Source organism: Podarcis raffonei, chromosome 15, assembly GCF_027172205.1.
Source record: "Podarcis raffonei isolate rPodRaf1 chromosome 15, rPodRaf1.pri, whole genome shotgun sequence".
NCBI lineage: Eukaryota > Metazoa > Chordata > Lepidosauria > Squamata > Lacertidae > Podarcis > Podarcis raffonei.
Genome location: NC_070616.1, coordinates 41,952,266 through 41,976,024, shown reverse-complemented (window position 1 = coordinate 41,976,024; position 23,759 = coordinate 41,952,266). Strand labels below are relative to the sequence as shown.

General features: G+C 43.3%; 1 protein-coding gene across 1 annotated transcript in view; it reads left to right on the top strand.

The window, feature by feature from the left end:
* Positions 1–23,759, top strand: part of ADAM28 (ADAM metallopeptidase domain 28) — a 76,080-nt gene that overhangs the window by 12,343 nt on the left and 39,978 nt on the right. Inside the window, exons 2-4 of the mRNA XM_053366739.1 lie at positions 8,544–8,650; positions 10,930–11,006; positions 15,609–15,687. Of these exons, the coding sequence (XP_053222714.1) occupies positions 8,544–8,650; positions 10,930–11,006; positions 15,609–15,687 (263 nt within the window). The remainder of the gene's footprint in view (positions 1–8,543; positions 8,651–10,929; positions 11,007–15,608; positions 15,688–23,759) is intronic.

Here is a 23,759-nt window from a genome sequence, read left to right as displayed (position 1 = left end):
GAGGCATATAATCAGGACAAAAAAATTGGATTCCAGGTGGAAAAATCAAAATTGGAAACAGAACTGTTAGAGCCCAAAACTAAGATTTTGTCAACGATGTATAATTTACTGTTGAAATGGAATACTCAGGATGAAACGGTGAAATCTGCTATGATTAAGTGGGCACAAGATGTTGGACATAATATTATGTTCGCTGACTGGGAACAGTTATGGACCAAAGGTATGAAGTTTACGGCATGCAATGCCTTAAGAGAGGATATTATGAAAATGATATACAGGTGGTACATGACCCCAGTCAAGCTTGCAAAAATCTATCATTTGCCCGATAACAAATGTTGGAAATGTAAGGAAAATGAAGGTACATTCTTTCACCTTTGGTGGACGTGCCCTAGGATTAAGGCTTTCTGGGAAATGATATATAATGAATTGAAAAAGGTATTTAAATATACCTTCTTGAAGAAACCAGAGGCCTTTCTTCTGGGCATAGTCAGCCAACAGGTGCCAAAGAAGGACAGAACTTTTTTTATGTATGCCACAACAGCAGCAAGAATACTTATCGCAAAGTATTGGAAGACACAAGACCTACCCACCCTGGAAGAATGGCAGATGAAGGTGATGGACTATATGGAATTGGCAGAAATGACTGGCAGAATCCGAGACCATTAGGATTAGGATTTACAATCCTTGGATTATGCATGTCCTCACTGGTGATTGCGGGTGGGTGGCAAGGCAGGGTGTGTTCTAGACACAACAGGCTCTTGGCCTCTGAACAAGGTTGTTGACAGGTTGAACTGAATGGAAAAGTTTGCAAAGAACATGCTCTATAGCATGAGAGTGATTCATCACAATTTCCTCTCTAAGTCACCTCCTCCTTAGCTTTGCATCTTTATAAACCAATGCTTACTCATCCATAAGTCAGTCCTCACTCAACCTCTTTCTGCTGAGCCCACTCTCAACCCAAGCTGGAGGCAGAGGGATTTTCCTTTTCCTGGCCTAGTCACCGAGGCTTCACTCAGATAAGATGGAATTGCTGCTGGTCAGTGGGAAGGCTGGTCCAGGATTAGGGAATATAACTTGCTCTTTATGTGGGGACAGCTGTGAAAAAGGTGAAGGCTATGCTAGGGACCTTTAGGGAAGGAATTGAAAATAAAACTGAAAATATCACAATGCTGTTATACAAATCTAGTGACCACACTAGAAATACTGCATATTGTTTTGGACACTATGCCTCAAAAAAGATTTTGTAGAGTTGGAAAAGGTTAAGAAAGCAGCAACAAAAATCAAGAAAATTGAGCAACTCCATGATGAGGAAAAGTGGAGCTTCTTAGTTAAGAGAAAAGGCAAGTAACCAGGCTCTTCTTATGTTCTTATGGATGGGATTGCTCTCCCATTGAAATACCACATTCACAATTTGAGCTTGCCTCTTGATTTGACTTTGCTCAGGTAGCAGCAGCAGTGTCCAGGAGTGCCTTTCTGTGGCTTTGACTAGCATGCCAGCTGTGCTCTCTCTTGGACACAGCAGATCTGGCCACAGTTATGAATATCTTGGTCACACCCAGGTTAGATTACTGCAGTGCCCACTTTGTGGGGCTGCCTTTGAAATGGGTTTAGACTCTTCAGCTCATGCAAGATGCAATGGTCAAGGCATTTGACTGTGGGTTACTGGGGGGAGGCATATCACTCCAGTAGAGTGCTCCCCATGATTAAGAAAGCCCTCATGTTTTGGGCTATGGCTATTTAAAGAACCCTCTTCTCCCACATGGCCCTGCCTACCCACTGCATTCATTACTGAAGTCTTTCTTCTGCACTTCTTTGCATTCAGATGGTCAGCTGAATGAGGCATTGGATGGCAAGTCCTCAGAGATGCACCGAGACTGTGGATCTCCTGACGTCAGGAAGCCAGAGGGCTTCCTCTTTCGTGGCCTTTAGCTGCAGTGTGAAGGCATTTCTGTTACCTCCGCTGTTTGCTTTTTCCTCCTTAGTAATATGAAAGTTTTCAGTTGTATCAAGTTTTGCCTCTCTGTTCTGATATGTAGCTTATTTTCTAATATAATATATCTATATTCTGAAATAGATATATGTCTTACATTAGACTACCTGTGATGGACAGCTGAGTCTGGTGATGCAGTGCCTCAGAATTCCACCAGAGGGCTGGAGCCTCTCTCTGATTGGCTACCAAGAGGGGGGTGGAGCCAGTGCTTTGGGAGGGAAAATAAAAGGAGCCGTTTCTGAGATTCAGATGGGGAGGTGGTTTAAGAGAGAGCAGAGCAATTAAGTTTAAAGAACTGAAGTGAAATCACTGGAAATAAGTTGCGCATTTACCATGTTTTCTAGAAACCTATAATATATTTAACTGAAGAGTAATAACTTAAAATAAACAACTGAAGTTTAAAAGAAGCTGTGTGTTTACTACTTTGTTTAGAAGCCTGTAATATACACAAGATTTAGCATAATTATTAATAAGTTAACTGTTCCCTGAAAGACCTTTATCAACTGACACCACCTTTGTTTTATCAACTTTTATAAATCTTTTCTTATTTGGACAACTTCTGCCTGAGTCTCCAAGGATCTAAGTTTACCCTCACACAAAACCCAAAAGATAACCCATGGAGGTTATATATCCATCACACCACCTCCAAGGCCTTTATGGCTGGAAAGGCAGAACTTGCATTTTTACAAGTGCCATATAATCTTTGCTGGGGTTTCATCCTTTCGTGTGGCACCAGCACACCTTGGAACTCTGCCTATTTACATCATGCATGTATCCTCTTTATACTATTATAGACACCTATTCAAAACTTTTTTCAGCAAGGTTTTTCAGATATGTACTTTAGTTAGGTATACTAGGGTTTAATATTTTCTGATTTTATCGGCATATTATTTATAACTGTTTTATGTACACCACTTGAAGGTTTTTGTTTCTAATTAAGAGGTTTATATATATATATTCTGAATATAAATGAACACCAAAGTACATAAATGAAAATTTTTCTCTCACTATCCTAGCACACAAGTGCACACAGAGATAGGCAAATGCAGCAACAACTGTGCAACAAATAGTAATTAAAAGTGGAGTGGCATGTGACTAGTCCCTATGTAGACCCTCCTTCCCAAGCAGTGTGCTAATTTTGAAATGTTTGCATATGAGTGTGTATACTAGCCCTCCCAAACCAGGTATTCTCCACATGTTTTTGGACACCAACTCCCATCAGTCACAACCAGTATCACCAATGGTCAGGGATGATGGGAGTCGTAGTCCAGGAGCATCTGGAGAATGCCAGAATGGAGGAGGCTGATATGCATTCATGCTGTGAATGTCACAGAATGTTCAGAAGTATTTTTAATGCTGCAAGGGGAAGAATGAAAGGTGAAAGTCCATGCAGCTGTTGTGAGTTAAGTGGACAAGAATTCCATTACATGGATGCCACAATGGAGAAGGTTTTGTCCAATGTATTGACTGATTGAGCATGCAAAGTAATGTGTAGTGGTCCTTCATGTATAGTGATCTCAAGCTGTTCAGGCTTTCAATGTAATATTGGAACTCCAGCCCATGGGCCAAATTAGACCTGTTACAGGACCTAATTTGGCTTGCAATGTTATTTTCACCAAACCATCCCCACCTGCCCCACACAACTGACACCATATGTAGGGTCAGGCAGGTAAGGACATGGCTGCAGGAAAACAATCAAGAGCTTGAAGTGAACTTCTGGTGGTTCCTATGCCAGTGTGGCTTGCTGAAAGTAATCCCCTCTGCGATCAGGGAGTGCCCATCAGGAACTTTTCAATGCAATTAGGAGAGCTTGCTGTCAACAATCATAGGCTAATTGGTCCTAAGAGCAAACCCATCTGGTGATTGACAGGTAGGCAACTGTTTCCAACAATTCTCCAACTCTAAAGTAGCACTTTCTGTTGGATTTTAAAATAAATTACAAGCTGATGAATCTAGTAAAATAGGGGAGGAGGTGTCACATGATCTAAAAAAAAAAAGCCCTGATCAAAACTTTTGTTGTTACTTTTCCTACCCACTGAAGTGTTCAAATTCTTTTCAAAGATGATACTTGTTGAATATGGATTCATCATCATCATCTTCAGTACTTATGGGATTTAGACTTCTTTGCTTTTTGAGACATTTTGACTCTTCTGTGTCTCAGTGCTAGGAATATTCTATAGTCTAGGTTGACAAAAAATAATTGACAAAAAATAAAACATTAAAGGAGGCTTTGTGTTCTAATCATAACCACTTTGTTTACTGGAACACAATGTTTTATTTTGCACTTGTGAAATGTTGCCCTTTCATCCTGGAGTGACACTTGTGAAATGATGTCCTTCCTTCCTAGGTTGAGATTGTTGTGATATGTGTATGCGTAAAAAGGTTATCACATCAAAGTTGCCTTGCACTGGCTTCCCGTTGCTGTAGATTGTGCTTTTCAAACAGCAACAAGAGTAGCGTAATACTGTCAAGATTAACTGAAAGACATGAAGTAGGGAGCTAGCTTCCACAAAACTCTTCCACTGGCTGAATGGTAAATAAAACAAGGGGGAGGAAGAAGAGGAGAAGATGCTGGTCCGAGAACATGGCCTGAAGGAGCAGAAGGCCACAACCTTGCTGAAAAGTAGGCAGGTCAGTGTCAGGTTGGGTGACACCCTGGGAAACCCATGAATGCTGCCTTGAGTTCTGTGACAGAAGAAAGGTGGATTATAAATGTATGAAAAGGAATTACAATGATGAAAAACTGCATAGTATAAATTCCCATCTGTAATACGTAAAAGTCTTAATAAGCTGATTCAGAAAGTTCCTTGCAGATTTATTAACACACATTGTCATTCTTCAGAGCTCAGCCCCTTCCTCCAGTCTTTGGCAGTTAATATCTCAGCTGAGTGCAGAGATACATCATGTCTTACACACGAGCTGTGGTCCTTGGATGAAGGGTGGTACAGTGGCGGCCACTCCCAGTCACCAGTCTGGCTGTCGCGTTCTGGATTAGTTGTAGTTTACCTCTGGATTAGTTGTCACCTTGAAAGGTAGCCCCACGTAGAGTGCATTGCAGTAGTCTAAGCGGGAGATAACCAGAGCATGCACCACTCTGGCGAGACAGTCCGCGGGCAGGTAGGGTCTCAGCCTGCGTACCAGGTGGAGTTGGTAGACAGCTGCCTGACACGGATTTGACCTGTGCCTCCAAGGACAGCTGTGAGTCCAAAATGACTCCCAGGCTGCGCACCTGGTCCTTCAGGGGCACAATTACCCCATTCAGGACCAGGGAATCCACCACACCTGCCGGCCTCCTGTCCCCCAAAAACTGTACTTCTGTCTTGTCAGGATTCAATCTCAATCTGTTAGCCACCATCCATCCTCCAACCGCCTCCAGACATTCACACAGGACCGTCACTGCCTTCACTGGTTCTGATTTGAAAGAGAGGTAGAGCTGGGTATAATCCACATACTGATGAACACCCAACCCAAACCCCCTGATGATCTCTCCCAGCGGCTGCATGTAGATGTTGAAAAGCATGGGGGAGAGGACGGAACCCTGAGGCACCCCACAAGTGAGAGCTCAGGGGTCTGAACACTCATCCCCCACCACCACTTTCTGAACACGGCCCAGGAGGAAGGAGCGGAACCACTGTATGACAGTGCCCCCAGCTCCTCAAGACAGTCCAGAAGGATGTTATGGTCGATGGTATCAAATACCGCTGAGAGATCCAGCAGAACTAGGAAACAGCTGGATGTTGGACTAGATAGGCCTTTGGCCTGATCCACAGGTTCTTCTGAGTCTCCTGTCGTGCACAGCCTGTCATTTTGCATGGTGCTATTGGTGTGGTGTATTGTGAATCATTGCATTTGAACATGTTGAAGGGCATTTTCTTAGCATATCTTTCACCTAAGAACAAACTGTGAAAATAGTGGAAGACAAGCTGCTGAAGAGGAAATGAACATGGCACATGCACCAACAGAGCTTTGAGTGGCTAGGAGGGTGGGCTTGGGCAATGATCAATGATGTGAAAATGGGAGTGTTGCAAGCATATTTCTAGTTTTCTCTTTGAAAATGTGTAGCGTTTGCAATATTGTATGTTGGATACTTGTCTTAGGGCAATTCAGCTGAAAATATTACATGGAATGTATTGGACTCCCAAGCTTGTTTATTCATGGAAGGATCAAAAATTCCACTGAGTGGCTACCTCAGGCAGCAGATGCTGGAGGGTGGGAAAGAGCAGCACTTCCCACCAGTCATGCCTTGAGACTGGGCATTCCCCTCTTATGTGTCAAGCAGCCTGATCTCTGCTTCTTCTGCTAGTTTCTGTTGGCTGGTGTGATGAAGTAAGATTCAACTTCCCGTCTACTTAGCATCTGTATATGGAACACAAGATGCAAAATAGTATTGGTGAATCCTGGGAAAGTACAAGTTCTTTGGTGCATCTAAGGTAGATACAGTACATTTATTGTCCCATTCATTCAGTTGCATTTGGAGAACTTCCACTCCAACAATTAACCCAGTGTTCAAAAAGGGGTGTTTTCCCTGACCCTTTGAGATGCTCACTTAGCTGTGGTTTTTATAAGGGGACCATGATATAGAGTAACATAATTTAGCTAAAATTGTGGAGTGGCTTTTGGATTCCATTAAGCCCTCCCCCTTACCTCCCCCAGCCATGCTGAACACTTGTCCCAGTGGGGTGTGGGGAGAAAAACAATTGTGTGTACAGGAACAGCCCCAAGAGATTTTGCTGCCTGAAGCAAAGAGGTTGCAATGGAATGTTACACAAATGCTAGCAACGTGGAGCACACTCCATCGTACTGAGTGCAGTGGGAAACTTAAGGGAGTGCAACAGGGGGTGCAAGATGCACACAGTGCTCCGCTTCACCCCATCTGTCCCTGCCCAGCAGCTGCACTTGTCAGGTGGGTACTGCTGAGAGTATCATATGTCCCAGAGGTGCTCTTAGCTTGTATTAAAAACTGGTCTCTTATTGCTGCAGCTCCAGCTCTCTGGAATCAATTTCCAGTTGAAATTAGATAGCTAGCATCATGATTGTCTGGCCCCTACTGAATACACACACACACACACACACGTTTAAGAAGGCTTCACACCCTGAGGTGTGAAGAAATTGTTTTATTGCTTTCAGAGTTTGTAAAGATGGTTTGAATGTTTTTAGAGTTTGCTGAAATCATTGAATCTTAGAATTGTTGGGTTGTAAGGGACCATGAGGGTAATCTAGTCCAGCCCCCTGTAATGCAGGAATCCTTCCCCCAATGTGGAGCTTGAACCCAGGATCCAAGAGTCTTGTGCTCTGCTGACTGAGCTAACCTGATTGTATTGTTTTCAAGACTTGTGTGTTATTCTGTTTTTATCTTTCACATCGCTTGTATGGCTTTATGTTACAAAGTGGTCTATAAATTACTTGATGTTGATCAGAGGTGCCGAGTTGTGCCCAACATTGTGGGGTCCCGTTGTGCATGCGCAATGCACATCTGTGATGTAGTTTTAATTGTTTCTGAGTGTGTATGGATGTTTGCTATACTCTTATTTTTAAAGGCATCATTTGTGTTGGTGTTTACTCTGCTGTGATTATTTTGATAACGCTATACTGCATTTGATGCTTAAGACCCTTGTACTGTAGTCCAAATAAATGAAACTGAAATTGAAACAGAGAATCATTGTGGGAAGTGAAGCGGGGTTAGTCCAGAACACTTTAGTCTCTCAGTTTGCCTTTCACTGGCTCTCACTCAGCCATCATGCAGCCCCAAATGGACTGTGCCCCTTGACAGAAAAGAAGGGTGTTTGTGTGCTCACACATTTTCTGCATGTACCTTGGGTGCAGGATTAGCTGAAATGAACAGACAGGCCCAAACAGCAAGTAGTCTCCTCCAGACTACATCTTGCTAGCAGGTTGCAAAACTTATGGGAGGATCCTATGCACATTTCCTCGAAAGTAAGTCCCATTGTGTTCAAAGCAGCTTACTCTCAGGTAAGCATATAGAGAATTTTAGCTGTAGGTTTGTCACTGTTGGAGTCAGTGTGCCCCTGAATACAAGTTGCTAAGAATCACAACTGGGTATAGTGTTGTTGTGCTCAGCTGGTTGGCCACTGTGAGCACAGAATGCTGGACTTGATGGGCCTGATCCTGCAGGGCTCTTCTTAAGTTCATTTGTTATGTTGCTGGGTTGTGGGTTTTTTGCTGGCTTCTTTCAAGTGGCCAAACCGTTTCCTTCAGCAAGGGAGCAAGGGTGTGTGCATTTGTTATTATTAGCCACCACCTGTCAAAGGCTGTTAAATCAGCCATTTCAGGAAACAAACAAACAAACCATGCAAAAGAAATTTGTATGGAGAGAAGGACATTTTATGTAGCTGGGCTTCATTTCAGTAGGAAACAGGGTCTATGCTGGACTGTTCACTTAAGTTATTATTATTATTTTATTATTTTTAATTGATATACAGCCCTTCATCTGAAGATCACAGGGCAGTTCACAACATGAATAGCAATTAAATCATGTGTGGGAAAGGGAATTTCAGAATAAAGCAAACATTTCTCTCTTTCCTCCTCAATGAAGGGAACTCCCTGAAGGAACTTCCTGGAGTGAAGGACTACGAAGTAGTGTATCCACAAAAAATCCATGCATTGCACAAAAGAGATGTCGGAGGAAGTCAGAACCACAAGGTAAAAAAGAACTGCCTGTTTGGTTGTGTACACACAACAATTCATGGTGGATTTGATGCATCAAACATGTACATGTTTTTTGTGCCTTTCACATAGAATCACAGAATTGTTCAGTTGGAAAAGCTCCTGAGGGTCATCTAGTCCAACCCCCTGCAATGCAGAATTCTCAGCTAAAGCACCACAGACATGTACCTTCCAACCTCTGCTTGAAAACTTCCAATGAAGCTCCTTATGCAGTCACATCAGTTTCTTTAGATGCCTCCCACTTTTCATTCTTATTGGAATTGTCTGCATTTGTAGCTTCCATATTTAACCTTTAAGAAACTCCCATCCATCTTGAACTCCCTTCTCTTTTTGTGACCATGGGATCTCACCCAGTAGCTCCTAAAGCTTTTTGAAATCAGTCTTCTTAATGTCCAGAGGGCATCTCTCAGCTTTCCCTTGCCTCTGTGTCATGAAACTCAAAAGGACAAGATCATTTCTTCCCAAGATTTCCAGTACTTCCACTTTGTCAATCAGTTCCTCCCTGTTGGTGAGGTCCAGGTCCAAGATAGATGATCCCCTTGTTGCTTCTTTTGCTTTCTGGGAAACGAAGCAACTGAGGCAAGGCAACATAATAGCATCCTTGTCCAAGCGGCAGACTGCATTCCGCCTTCCCTCCCCCCATTTAATTTTTATTTAACCAATCTATGGATTATGTGGTAAGGGACAAAGTCCAACATAAAATCACATGTTGCTCAAGTGTGGATGCACTGAAGTGCGCCGTGGGGGTGGTTTTGTGGTTTTCTACATGTTTGGTGCCGTCTATCTCCACCTCTACATCCCTTTTCTCAGCACCTGACCACAATCTGGTCATTTTGTTTCCATCAGCGCAAAGGAAATGATGCAGTGTCCATTTCCACTGGTTGCTGCTGAAGGCATGTTTACAGTATTTTTTTATTTTTAGAACAGCTGCTTTGTGCAGGACTGCTCTTGTGCAAAACAGCTGCATTGAGAACAGAAGTAAAATTGGCCTTTGCAGGTACAGGAGGGAGGGAGGAAGGGAGGAAGACACTTTCTCCAAACACCTCTCCCAACAGATAGTTATTTCCATCCAGACTTGACTATGTGTGCTGGTGTGGGAAACATGCTGCTTATGTTACACTCCAGTGCACACCACAGCTTCCTGTGTTGGGGGAAGATAGTGTGGAGATCAGAGGAACTGATGCCTCTGCCTGGCTGGCCAGGGCCAGGAGGTGGGGTGAAGAAGTTGTGACAGATCTTGATGGAAACCCCACTGGTAATGGGATGCCCATGTGGGCAGAAACTCCTTGGCTCTCCAGTGGTGGGGCAGGAGCACCTTCCCATTTCGCCACCCCTGTTTGTGGCCACAGAGCTAGCAGCCTGAAGAATGCCTTTGCTAGGCGTTCTTCAGGCTGCTAGCTCTGTAGCCATTGGGCTCAAACATGACACACAATTTTAAACTGCTTTTTTTGCAAATCTGGAAAATCAAACAACATATATATATATATATATATATATATATATATATATATAGTAATTTCAATATAACATTTTATCAAAAAAATATCATCCTTAATTTCTTCCCCTCCCTATTTTCCCCCTTCCCCTCCCCAAAATATAACCCCCTCCCCCCTCAGACTTCCCTCAGCTCCTCTCTCTGGTTTATCAACATATGTTATTTTCTGCATGTTACAAAACTGTCCAGATCCTTAATTTAACTATCCAAATGTTATCAATAAAAAGTTTGTGAATGTTTATTCATATATATATGTATATATATATTCATATATATATATATGAATAAACATATATATGTTTATTATAATAATATATATATATATATATATATATATATATATATATATATATATATGGTAATATATATATATATTTATATACTGGCCATTTCGCTCATTGTGACACATGCTTGAAACTCTGGGTTTGGTTCATGTTTGCTACTGCACTAATCCAGAGACAAAAGCATTTTTTTTAAAAAAAGATGTGTGTACAAATGTGCACAATGGGCCTCAGGTTTACAGGTTGGGGAAGTAGCAATTGAGGTGGTAATTAGTAGTAATTGAAATTGTATCTTCCCGGATCTGAGGCCTTACTGTGGCCTTCAAGACGTAAATGAGTGACTTGGGACGAGGTCTTTAATGCAGCAGTATTTATTAGCAGTTGTTGTGATGCTATAGCAGTTTTCCTTTGTTTGCCTGTCCCCTGCAAAACCCCCCACCTCTAATCAACAGCTGCTCATCCACACTTTTCAAATGCAGGCCAAGTATGAAGATGCTGCAGACTATGAAATGAGAGTGAATGGCGAGAAGGTGGTCCTTCACCTCGAAAGAAACAAGTAAGTTAGAATAAGGTTACCTGACGTCCCCAGATTTACAAATCAGTCCCCATACAAAATCCATTGAAGTTGAAAAGTGTCCCCGGATTCACTGGGGAAAAAATCTGGTAACCTTAAGTTAGAACTGCAGTTTTCTCAACATATTCAAGGTGACAACATGGCAGAAAATAATGGAGGTTATAAGGAGCACATTAATGTGGTGATATTCTTTCCCCACGGTTATTATGTTTGGGAGAGGCCTCAGTCACAGTCAGGGTTAAGTTAGACATTGGAAGAGATATGGAAATGCTTCTACAGTATAAGATACATAGACCCAGTGCAACTTTGGGTCTCTTCTTTCTTTCTTTCTTTCTTTCTTTCTTTCTTTCTTTCTTTCTTTCTTAACATATAGAAGCAACATGGAGGGGTGAATGTGTTCCCATATGACACAAAGCACATGCAAATTTTATGCAACAATATGCTTTCTTTTGTGAAATACTGACCAGTTTCCAATGGAAGTCACCACTTGCTGGTTGCTGAAATTCTTGCAAAGAACACCGTCCAGATTGCGCCCCCCAGCCCTGGCTGGACAAATTAGCTCTTCTTTCCGCCTCTCCTCCAACACCCTCTCCACCCATTCAATTCACCCTCTATTAAAAACCATGTATTATGAGGTAATAATCAATATTTTCCTGCCAACCTGGCAGTTCGAAAGCATGTCAGAGTGCAAGTAGATAAATAGGTACCACTCCGGCGGGAAGGTAAACGGCGTTTCTGCGCGCTGCTCTGGTTCGTCAGAAGCGGCTTAGTTATACTGGCCACATGACCCAGAAAAACTGTCTGCAGACAAACACCAGCTCCCTCGGCCAATAAAGCGAGACGAGTGCCACAACCCCAGAGTCGTCCGCAACAGAAACTAACGATCAGGGGTCCCTTTACCTTTAATAATCAATATTTATATTTATGGCCATATTTTTAAGCTGATTTTGTGCCCTCCCCCCATCGCCTGTGCCCCTCACCACCCCCTAGCTACGGCCCTGCCCACCAGCCAGGACCACAATGCTCAACAGTGCACTTAAACCACACCTCCCCCCATCTCAACGCTCCCTCTCTCTTTCCTGGTAAACATACCTGTAGGTGACCCAGCTGCTGGGAAGTTAGGTAAGCACCCCCACTGCCCCAGGCCATACATTCCTGTTGCCCATCGGGACTGGTAGAGCAGAAGGCAAAGTAGATGACAACAGGTGGAGCCAGAGCGAATGACAGGCAGAATCAACTAATTCTGGGTTTGCTCCCATCCTCCTTCCTGTTGTATTCTACAAGGGCAACCCTGTGACAAAGGAGGAAGGTGACAGTCAGGCCACCCCATGAGCTGGCTGTAAATGAGGAGTTTGGCAAGTGAGAGCTTGGTGAGACAGCGCCCCATTTGTCTTACTGGGCCAGCCTGCAGTGATGTCTGGAAACAGTTAAACAAAACATGCCCCCAAAGAAGTATTCTGAAACAAGACTACCCCAAAATAAATATTTCCAAACTCCTGGAGTTTCTTCCGCACCACTCTCTTACTAGTGGTGTGTTCCCAAGTTCTGTGGTCTTTTTCTAATTATTCCTTAAGATTCCAAGATTTCTTCTTGCTTTATGCATTTAAAATACAGATGGATCATGGGGATTCCACTTTTTAAAAATAAATAAATAAAAAGGTAGACTGTGCGAGTCTCTCTAGAGCTCAGGATCATCCAATGGAGCCGAATGGTGGAAGATTCAGGACTAAGTGCTTATTCACACAGTGCTTAACAATCGAACTCACAGCTGCAAAATGTACTGATGCCAGCCACCTTGGACAGTTTTAAAAGGACTAGATAGGCCTTTGGTCTGCCTGAGCTGACAGCCTCTTATTTTTTAAAATTCCTTTTTGCTTTTAAGTTGTTTTAACTTTTTAACTTTTTATGATTTTATTGTTTTGTTTTTCAATTGTAAACCACTGTGATGTATCTTTATGTCACAGTGGTATATAATTTTGTAAAATAAAAATGTGCTTTTGACTGAGTTCCAACACACAAATGCCCTCTACCTCACTCAGCGTGGTCAGGATTTAAACCTGCACATGTGGCCTTGTTATGCATGCATTGTAGGCCAAACCCATGCTGCATGCATGCCATTGCAGGCCTAGACCTTGATGCCTCCAGGAGCTCCGGAGCTCCAGCTGCATAACAAAAGACAGGAAGGATTCTAAAGCGCTCCAATGGTATTTGCTGGTAGCTGGCAGGCAGCCAATCCCTGCTGTGATAGGGCCAATGTTGTGATTCGCTAGTCGCAGCATAAGGCGACCTATCACAGGTGTTGCCTGGGCCGGCTTAAGGTGTCTATATACTGGGTTGGGTGCCCCTGTTTGTCATTCTTGTTCCTGCTGCTTCAATAAATTCTTTTGAGCTGAACCCAGGGCTCGGGTCATGCTTGAACCCACCTACACTTCAGCCTTGTCTATAGAAGCCCTAGCAATTTGCATATTGTTTTCTAAGAGCCTTTTAAAAATGTTAACCCTGCATCTGAGTTGATATATTATACAGGCAAGGCATAAGAGGAAATGGCCAAGAAATATTCCAGATATTTTTCTTTTAAACTGATCCACTGGTAGCATAGCGTTTTAGTCTTGTTAAGGGTGAGGAGTGCTCAGCTTGAACTATAAATCAAGATATTAATAAAGATAATCTTCAATAGAATTGCCACTTGGCCAGTTTCTGCATAATAACTAACCAGCTCAACAGGTTTGTCTCTCTGTCTCTCCTCCTCCCTGCTACTGGCCGGGCCTGGGGTGGGTTTTCTTTTTAACAGCTTGTTTCAGTACTGGACAGTAGGCATGCATTAAAATGAAATTATTTCCCACCTGCACTAATGACCTGTGGTAACAGCCTGATTTGCTCTGCTAAAGAGGAACCACCTGCAATCAGTTTTTCCACTACATATAACTGATAAATGTTAGGAGTGTGCACAGGCCCCGAGATTCGCTTTGCATTTGTGCATTTAAAAAAATTCCAGTTGATTTCTGAGCCTCTCTTTGTACTCCCTCGACTTGCATTTCACATCCTGTGTAAAACAAAGCTCTCTACTTCTCCCATTTTTTATACAGTAGCACCTCGGCTTACATTACCCTCGGGTAGCGTAAACTTCAGGTTGCGAAAGCAGCAACCCCGGAAGTGTTTCGCTGTGCATGCATGCCTAGAAGTGCTCTACCGTGCTGCGCGCATGCGCAGAAGCAGCCTGCCACCGCATGCACAGAAGCGAACCCTCCAGTTGCAGAAACTTCGGGATCCGAGCAGAGCTCTGGAACGGATCCCGTCCGCAACCAGAGGTACCACTGTAATGGGGAATAAAATAACAGCTCTTTCCCCTTGAAGCCAAAATAGATTAAATCTAGGAGCCAGAGTACCTCCAGAGTGGATTAAGTTTGCCAAATTGTAGACAAATAGGTCCAGACTTTTTGTGGAAATACAGTGGTTCCTTGGTTTTGAGCATCTCGGAAGACGAATGTTTCAGTTTTCGAACACCGAAAACCCGGAAGTAAAAGCTTCCGTTTTCAAACGCACCTCTAAGTTGAACGGCTTATGCTGAGTGTTTCTCAATTTTCTCAATTAAATTTGCAGACCGCCCTTTGTGCCTCGGTTTTCAAACGTTTTGGAAGTCGAACGGTCTTCTGGAATGGATTACATTTGAAAACCGAGGTACCATTGTGAAAGGAAATTCACTTTTCTCTTTGCTGAGGCGAAGCAGGTCTGGGACTGGTTAGAGCCTGGGAGCAACATGAACACCACTCTGGGTTCCATGACGGATGGAAGACACACACACACACACACACACATACACACACTTTTTCTCTTCCTATGATAGGATCATCTCCCCCATGGTGCGTGTGAGCACTTATGTGCCTTCAGAGGTATTCCTTGGCAGTAGGCAGACCCAGTGAAACTGGTCCTACCTGCACTATACATTTAAAGCAGTATCATGTCACTTGAAACAGTTGTGGTTCCCTCACTGTAGTTTGTTAAGACAGCTGAGAGTTGGTAGGAGGCCCCTATGCCCCTCACTGAGTTCTCTGGGAAGAGGGATTGAATATTAAACCATTCTGGGAATTGTAGTTCTGTGGGGGTAATAAGGGTTTCTTAACAACTCTCAGCACCCTTAACGAGCTATACTTCCTGGTATTCTTTGTGGCAAGCCATGGCTGTTTAAAGGTGCATGGTACTGCTTTAAATGCAGAGTGCAGGTGGGGCCTAGATTGTGGCATGTTCTTGGTTGTGGTGTGTGTGTGTGTGTGTGTGTGGTGTCAACAACTGTTCCTTCAGTTTGCAAATTTGCCCATGACCGCCCCCTCCCCAGTTGGCAGCCCCTTAATCAAAGGAATCAAGATTTGTGTGCTTTGTAAACACTCTTGATCCCCTTTCCTTTTGTTTAAAAATATGTACCGTGGAGAAGCTTAAGTGCCTCCCCTCCCCTTTGATATCCTACTCTGAATCTAAAAATAGACATACAATGCCATTGGGGAAATATAATTGTAGGCTTATTATGCAATTATCTCTGGCCCAACTTAATTTTCATCTTGAATAACAAACCCATTGTATTCTTTGCAGGGATCTTCTTTCCAAAGACTACACTGAGACCCATTTCTCCCCTGATGGCAGAGAAATTACAACAAGCCCAGATGTTGAGGTAAAGGCCAGAGCATCTCCTTGTAAATGTCATGAGAGGGGCGGGTTGGGGTGCATGGCTATAAGAGACTCTCAAAGAAAGGTGGCTTGCAAATGCATGAGGATCCACTGAGTCTAGACCAGGGATGGATGGATCACCTCATTTTTGCACCTCATTTTCATCACTCTCCCACTCCCTCCCAGTCTGCCCAGCAGCCCTGCTAGTGGGGGGGGGGCACGTACACAGCACCACCCCTCTCAGCTGGTTGCTCCTTTGACAGATGCTGTTTTTATGTCCTCACTTGACACTACTGCTGAGCGGATGCAGCTGACCATTCATTTTTGTCATATTTCTGCATTTGATGTATGCTGCAGTTCTCTTTTATCACTTGGCACGATGAGAAAGCCCAAAGATGTTATCATGGTGCACCCGGTGTGTGGTGGAATTCTCCTTACATGTAACTTCTGTGTGCCATTGTTTGTTTGTTTGTTTGTTTGTTTGATTGATTGATTGTATATCTGAGCAAACATAAACACAGATATACCTGTAGATCTCAGGGCGGTTCACAACCTAAAATGTTGCATGTAATTTGTGTTTTGTGGCTAGTGCTTTAATGATGGCTGTGGGGTGTGTGCGCATTGTTCCCATGTGGACGCCAGTGAACATTTGAAAGCATCTCATGCAGGTGATGCAGCATTTCTGTTTTCTGTTGCTACAAAGGGTAGGACTGGACCAATAGGTTAAAATTATAAGAAAGGGGATTTTAGTTAGGCCAAGCATGTCCAAAGTCCATTTCGGTGGCCTAATCCAGCCCGCCGGTCAGTTTAATCCAGCCCCTGTGGCAGTTTATTTCCTGGGGTAAAATCTTAAAAAAGCTCAACAACTCCAACCCTAAAAAAAGCCCAACAACTTCAATCCTAAAAAAAGTGAATAACTTTGTTGGCCCTTTGGTCGTCCCCCACGGCCCTTCACTTCATCAAATCTGGCCCTCTTTGAAAAAAGTTTGGACACCACTAAGCTAGACATTAGGAAGGACCTCCTGATGGCATGAGCATTTTACAGTGGAACAGATTGCCTTGGAAAATGATGGACTCCCTGGTTTTTTTAGTTGGCAGATAGATGGCTATTGTAGCAGTGGATTTCCTGTATTAACAGTGGGTTGAACTAGATGAGCTCTGAGATCCCTTTGAACTCTGTGATTCTGTGCTTTGAAATGGTATCAGTGTGTGGGCGAATGGCATGTCTGAGGGTTCATTCTGCAGATCTTGTGTAGCCGTATTGTTGACCTCCAGGAAGGCAAGTTTGGTGGGAAGAACGGCTTGTAACCTGAACAGAATGTCCCACAGTCCCTCCGCTTTGATTGCCTGCCCTTCCCCAGAACTTGTTAGTTTCTCTCAGAGACGGTTTGCAGTCAGCTGTGTTCTCAGTGGACTGATCTTCTGTTCTTCCAAATAGCTATGGAGTTATGAGCTGTAACAGCACATTTGTTTGAAAGCCAGTGTAACCAACATCTTTTATCATTTGCTTGCTGTCTGTGATGTTTCTCTCTGTTATCAACATTAGATTTAGAACAGTTTTGACCCAGCTCTGTTTGAGAGCAGGTATTGGCACACAATATCTTACTCATAATCAGCACTGTATTTGGTACTGCTTAATTTTAATTTCTGTGAGAAAACATTTTTAATCTTCTTTGATGTGAACTGTGGGTACATGCCAGCTTGTGTTTGTCTTTTAAACTCCACATTGCAGAAGCTCAATAAAAATGCCTTGATGTGCATCTGCATGAAATTGCTGAGTCAATAGCAATACAATCCTAGGCATGTCTATTCAGAAATAAGCACGACTGACTTTAATGGGGCTTACTTCCAGGTAAGTATGTAGAGGGTTGCAGCATCATTCAATTTACTACAAAGGTCTTGCAATGCAACAAAGAAGCCATTTGCACACCAGAAGCTGAACCCAAAGACCTTGAATTTGCACTGGCTCTCATTGTCTTTCCAATTCCTCCCTTCTCCCTCGTAAGTACCCTTTGGCTCACACATAATGCTAAGCCATGGTTTGTTAAAGTATGGTTTAATAGACATGATTTAGTGTTATGTGAGACTTCTGCTGGCTGGCTTAACTATGGTTTGTTTACTGCCAAGAATCCTGAAGTGTTTGTTGTTGACTTACAAATCTTGGGTTCTAGTCAATTAACTTTTACTCAGAGCAGACCTATTGAAATTAATACTCATTCAAAACTTTGGTACATTGATGTAAATGAGCCTACTCTGAGTCAATGTTAGTGGCATACCAGCATTTGATTTAACTGTGTCACATGTGAAATCAGCGCCTTTCTTTAATCATGGTTTGGATGGTCACCAAGCTGCAAAGCAAAAGTCATTTTTTTAAAATCTGGACTCAGCTAGATTGGTGAAGAAAAAGTGTTTTATATGCGTTGCATTTCTGATATAACACTGCAACACTAGATGGCACTGTGGAGTCCTGTCTTTCCCTACCAGATTTCCCTGTATGAGTTTACAACGCGTTTAACTCAATCGCTTCTTTGATGTGTCTAGATCCAGCCTCTGTGGGACAACTCATAGTCAACACGTAGTTTGTTAAACAAACCATGGCTTAATGGTATGTGCAAACTAGGTCAGTATAGGTTTCTTCTGGCTGAGATCTCCTTCAAGTGTAATTTTTACTACTGTTTTTCTCTGGGGGAAAAGATCCCATTTCTGAAAATGTGTACAGTGATACCTCGGGTTAAGAACTTAATTTGTTCCGGAGGTCGGTTCTTAACCTGAAACTGTTCTTAACCTGAGGTACCACTTTAGCTAATGGGGCCTCCCGCTGCCACCGCGCCGCCAGAGCACGATTTCTGTTCTCATCCTGAAGCAAAGTTCTTAACCTGAGGTACTATTTCTGGGTTAGCAGAGTCTGTAACCTGAAGCAGCTGTAACCTGAGAAATGACTGTATTTCTGGGTTAGCGGAGTCTTTAACCTGAAGCGTCTGTAACCTGAAGCGTCTGTAACCCAAGGTACCACTGTATCTTGTGGGCTTCATGTCCTGCCTTCCTATGTTCCTATTGCCTTTAATAAGTCCTGCTTGTGAACTTCCCAGAGGACTCTGGACTAGATGGATCTTTAGTTTGATTCAGGAGGGCTCTTCTTATGTTCTTATGTTTGATTTCAGCAGGTGCCACTGCTGAGCAAACATAAATACAGATTTACAATTCACACCACAAAAGGATTAGAGATTAGTGCGCACTAAGTATAGGTCTGACTACAACAGAGTTATTGCCTCAAATGTTTGCCTTCAAGTAGAACTAGCTGAGAGCTGTTCTAAGCCATTGATGAAGTGAACATATGTACGTAACAGGAGGAAACACAGGAAGCACATGGCCGCAGACAAATGATCTCAAGGTACACAATGGAACAACCTTGCTGAAACGAAGTAGCTTTGGATCTTTCTAAGACCTGCATGAGAGAGTGCCTAGAAATGCTCTGTATACAGAGTTAGACCTAAAATGATCTATACTGAGCCACAAGACTGTCAAGACTGTGTGACTAACTTTCCAATGTTTGGCTTCATTGGATGGTTCTAATATTATGAGAGACGGAGGGGAATGTCTCCTACACACCAGACATAATCTTGTACACCTCTATCACCTCCCACACTTGCTCACCTTTCCCCCATAAATGAAGCCCCTTGCCAACTCATATGGTTATTTCCCTATCCCCTATCAAATTACTCTAATTTGTGTAACTATCTGGAACAAACCTTTTCTCATAAAAGAAACATTTGTCCTGCTCAGAGGTTGATGGGTATCACCTGAACCGTCTAGAATTCCCAGAGAAAAAAGGCATGGAGCTGCTTGAGTCACATGCCTTAAGAAAATGGAGATATTCATTTCCAAAGGTTATACTTCAGTAGGCATCCCTTACAGCAGATGTTTTACAGGTTATTCCAGATGCTTTCCTTGGACCATGATAACGAGTTACTCAGTTATAGGCACAAAAGCAGTCACTGTGTCAAGTTCCCTGAGAATAAATAACTAACTGCATGTTCTAGCAGTTCCTGTTTCTAGCATGTGAAACTGGTTGTTTTTAGCCTTGTGTTCACTGTCATGTTTCCTACAATGAACAACTCTAACAATACACTAAAAAGGTTTTTTTTTTTAATATAAACTATTATATGGTCAAAATCAAACCAGATTTTATTTAACTGCATTTAGGGTATAATCCTGTGCCTCCTGGGGAGGCATTTCAGCAGCTATAGGATAGAGCGGATCTCCCTCACCTAGGGTTGGGGGAGAAATCCAATTCAATTTCCAATTAAAGGTGAATCTACTTATTTTTATTTAATTTTTTTTATTAAATTTATATACTGCCCTTCATCCAAAGATCTTGGGGGGTCCAAAAGATAAAAATACAAAAATAAAAGGACAAATAAATAGTTAGAATAAAAATCAGCCAAAGGCCTGATCGACAGGGGCGTACAAAGGGGTGTGTGGTGGGGGCGCTTCGCCCTGGGTGCCTCCTCTCACCACGGCCTTACCTTAGCTGGCTCTTTCTCCTCCGCCACTGCTGCCACAGCTAGGGCTTGGTCTTCTTGCGGCCTGCTTGGCTTCTCTGTAGCCACCAGAAGAGGTGCACCTGCGTCCAGAAGTGTGCTTCCAAATGTGCTGATGAGAATATGGCGGCAGTGGAGGTCAGCCACAACAGCAGTGGTGGTTGCCCCAACCACTCTGGAGGTGGAGGAGGTCTGATGTCCCACTTAATTCAGGGCACTTGAGTGATGAGAAGATGTATAATGAAGGTGCCAGACAAAACTTCCTGGGGAGAGCATTCCACAAATGGGGAGCCACTGCAGGAAAGGCCCATTTTCATGTTGCCCCCCTCCGGACCTCTTGTGGAGGAGGTACACACAGAAGGACCTCAGAAGACAGTGGCTGGCTTATATGGGTAGAGGTGGTCCTTGAGGTATTGCAGACCTCAGCCATTTCCAAAACAATATTCATGCCAAAACACAGCTATCCATTGCAGTTTGCACTTATTGGAATTTTGCAATGCAGCTCTCTAGCCAAGTAGTAGTAGTAGTAGTAGTAATAATAATAATAATAATAATAATAATAATAATAATAATAATAAATTTTATTTATACCCTGCCCTCCCCAGCCGAGCCCGTGCTCAGGGCGGCTAACAACCAATAATAAAAATGAGTTGAATGAATACAACTTAAAAACAGATTAAAATACAACATTAAAACATTAAAACAGTTAAAATGCAGTCTCATTACAGGAGGAGAAAGGAAAAAGAAAGAGGGGGAGGGAATCAAATTGACTCCAAGCCAAAGGCCAGGCGGAACAACTCTGTCTTACAGGCCCTGCAGAAAGAGATCAGATCCCGCAGGGCCCTGGTCTCATGAGACAGAGCATTCCACCAGGTCGGAGCCAGAGTTGAAAAGGCCCTGGCTCTGGTTGAAGCTAATCAAACTTCCTTAGGGCCCGGGACCACCAGGGTGTTGCTATATATGGACCTTAACGTCCTCCATGGGACATACCAGGAGAGGTGGTCCCATAGGTACGAAGGTCCTAGGCCGTGATACAGTAGTACCTCGGTTTAAGAACAGCCCTGTTTACGAACTGTTCGGTTTATGAACTCCGCAAAACTGGAAGTAGTATCCCAGTTTGCAAACTTTACCTTGGTCTAAGAACGGAAGCCAAACGGTGGAAGGGCACCAGCGACGGGAGGCCTCATTAGGGAAAGCGTGCCTCGGTTTAAGAACAGTTTTGTTTTCAGAAAGGACTTCCAGAACGAATTAAGTTCGCAAACCAAGGTACCACTGTAATGTGTACAAGACCTACACTGGCTCCCAGTACATTTCCCAGCACAATTCAGAGTGTTGGTGCTGACCTTTAAAGCCCTAGATATACCTTCAGTATACCTGAAGGAGCATCTCCACAGGATTTCTTTCCCTGGCAACACCTACAACAAGGAATGAATACATCACCCTGGAGCTGGCATTAATACTTAAGAATATACATACATTATTTTATTTGTTTTCTGCTTTTCCACAGTCCAAGCTATTCTCAAGGCAGCTTACAACATGAAAAAATTACGTAATTGCAAACATAACAAAAATAGTCATAAACAATAAAAAAATACAAAGTGAAACAATTTCCACATAAATCATAATCTAAAATAAAAATACAAAATATCTAAAATAAATGCAAGACATCTAAAATAAAGTTACAAAAACAATAATATTAAAGTTACAAAAAATAATATAAAAGTTACAAAATAATAATAACAGAAACTACTCTCCCAAACATCCCTCCCCTTAAAAAATATCCCAGCTCAACATAAGGAGAGCTATGCTGGATGAGGCCAAGGTCATCCATGTGGGCGGGCACACTCATGAGGCAGGGTAAAGCTGCTGCCTTGGGTGGCGGAAGCCCCTGTGGTGGTGCCCCTATGGGCGCTGTGCATGTCCTGCCGCCTCTAAGGTAAAAGTAAAGGACCCCTGGATGGTTAAGGCCAGTCAAAGGTCACTAAGCAGTGTGGCACTCATCTCACTTTCAGGCCAAGGGAGCTGGCGTTTGTCCACAGACAGCTTTCTGTTTCATGTGGCCAGCATGACTCAACCACTTCTGGAGCAACGGAACACTGTGGCGGAAGCCAGAGTGCACAGAAATGCCATTTACCTTCCCGCCACAGCAGTACCTATTTATCTACTTGCACTGGTATGCTTTTGAACTACAGTCAAACCTTGGTTGTCAAATGTAATCCATTCCGGAAGACCATTCAGCTTCTGAAACTTTTGGCAACCGAGGCGCAGCTTCTGATTGGTTGCAAGAGCTTCTTGCACTCAAGCGGAAGCCGCTTTGGCCATTTGAGTTTTGAGGAACGTTCAAAAACCAGAACACTTATTGCAGGTTTTGGGAGCTGAAATGTTTGAGAACGGATCCGTTTGGGAACCAAGGTTTGACTGTGCTAGGTTGGTTGCCACCTCTGCCACTAGCATAGAACTGGTGCTGGCATTGGGGCTAGAACCTGCCACTGCTGCTGCTTTGCAACCAAGTAAGGGATGCTTTGGTGGGGGTGGGGTGGCAAGGCAGGGAGGCACTTCCCATTTCACCTGATGCACCCCCCTACCATCCTGTTGTCATGGTGGCCAGCCAGATTTCTTATGGGGATGATGCATGAGGACCTGAGCATAACTATGCTCTCCCTGTAATGTTTCTGCATCCAGCAATGAAGGTAAAGGTTAAAGGTAAAGGGACCCCTGACTGTTAAGTCCAGTTGCGGACGACTCTGGGGTTGCGCACTCATCTTGCTCTACTGGCCAAGGGAGCCGCCGTTTGTCCGCAGACAGCTTCTGGGTCATGTGGCCAGCATGACTAAGCCGCTACTAGCGAACCAGAGCAGTGCACGGAAACGCCATTTACCTTCCCGCTGAAGCAGTACCTATTTATCTACTTGCACTTTGACGTGCTTTCAAAATGCTAGGTTGGCAGGAGCTGGGACTGAGCAACGGGAGCTCACCCCGTTGCGGGGATTCGAACCGCCGACCTTCTGATCGGCAAGTCCTAGGCTTAGTGGTTTAACCCACAGCGCCACCTGCGTCCCAATGAAGTCCCATTGAAGGTGGAACAACACAATTGTGGCCTTGTGCTTTCCCCTTTAATAGGAATCAATGGGAGGGAATTGGAACAGAGCAGAACAAGTAAGCACTGGAAAAACCATGCAGATGCCAACTTTTGCTGTGGCAGGCTTGGATACCGTGGTTCCTCCACCACAGATTCTCACGGATTGTCTTGCCATTGTTTCTGATGGTAGGTCATGGGGAGAGAGTATAGCTTAGGGACAGAAGACATGTTTAGCATGCTAAAAATCCTTGGTTCAATTCCTGGCATCTCTGGAATGAATGATGAAGTCTATCTTACTAAAGCCATAGGGTATGCCTGATTTGCTGACAAAGTTTTTATGACAGCTTCCAGCAAATGTATAAAGCAGAACGGCAAGCATTTTAAAAATATTGCCTAAATATTAGACAGGATGAACAATAGTGAGCAAAGAACTCTTACTGGCATTGTCTATGAATT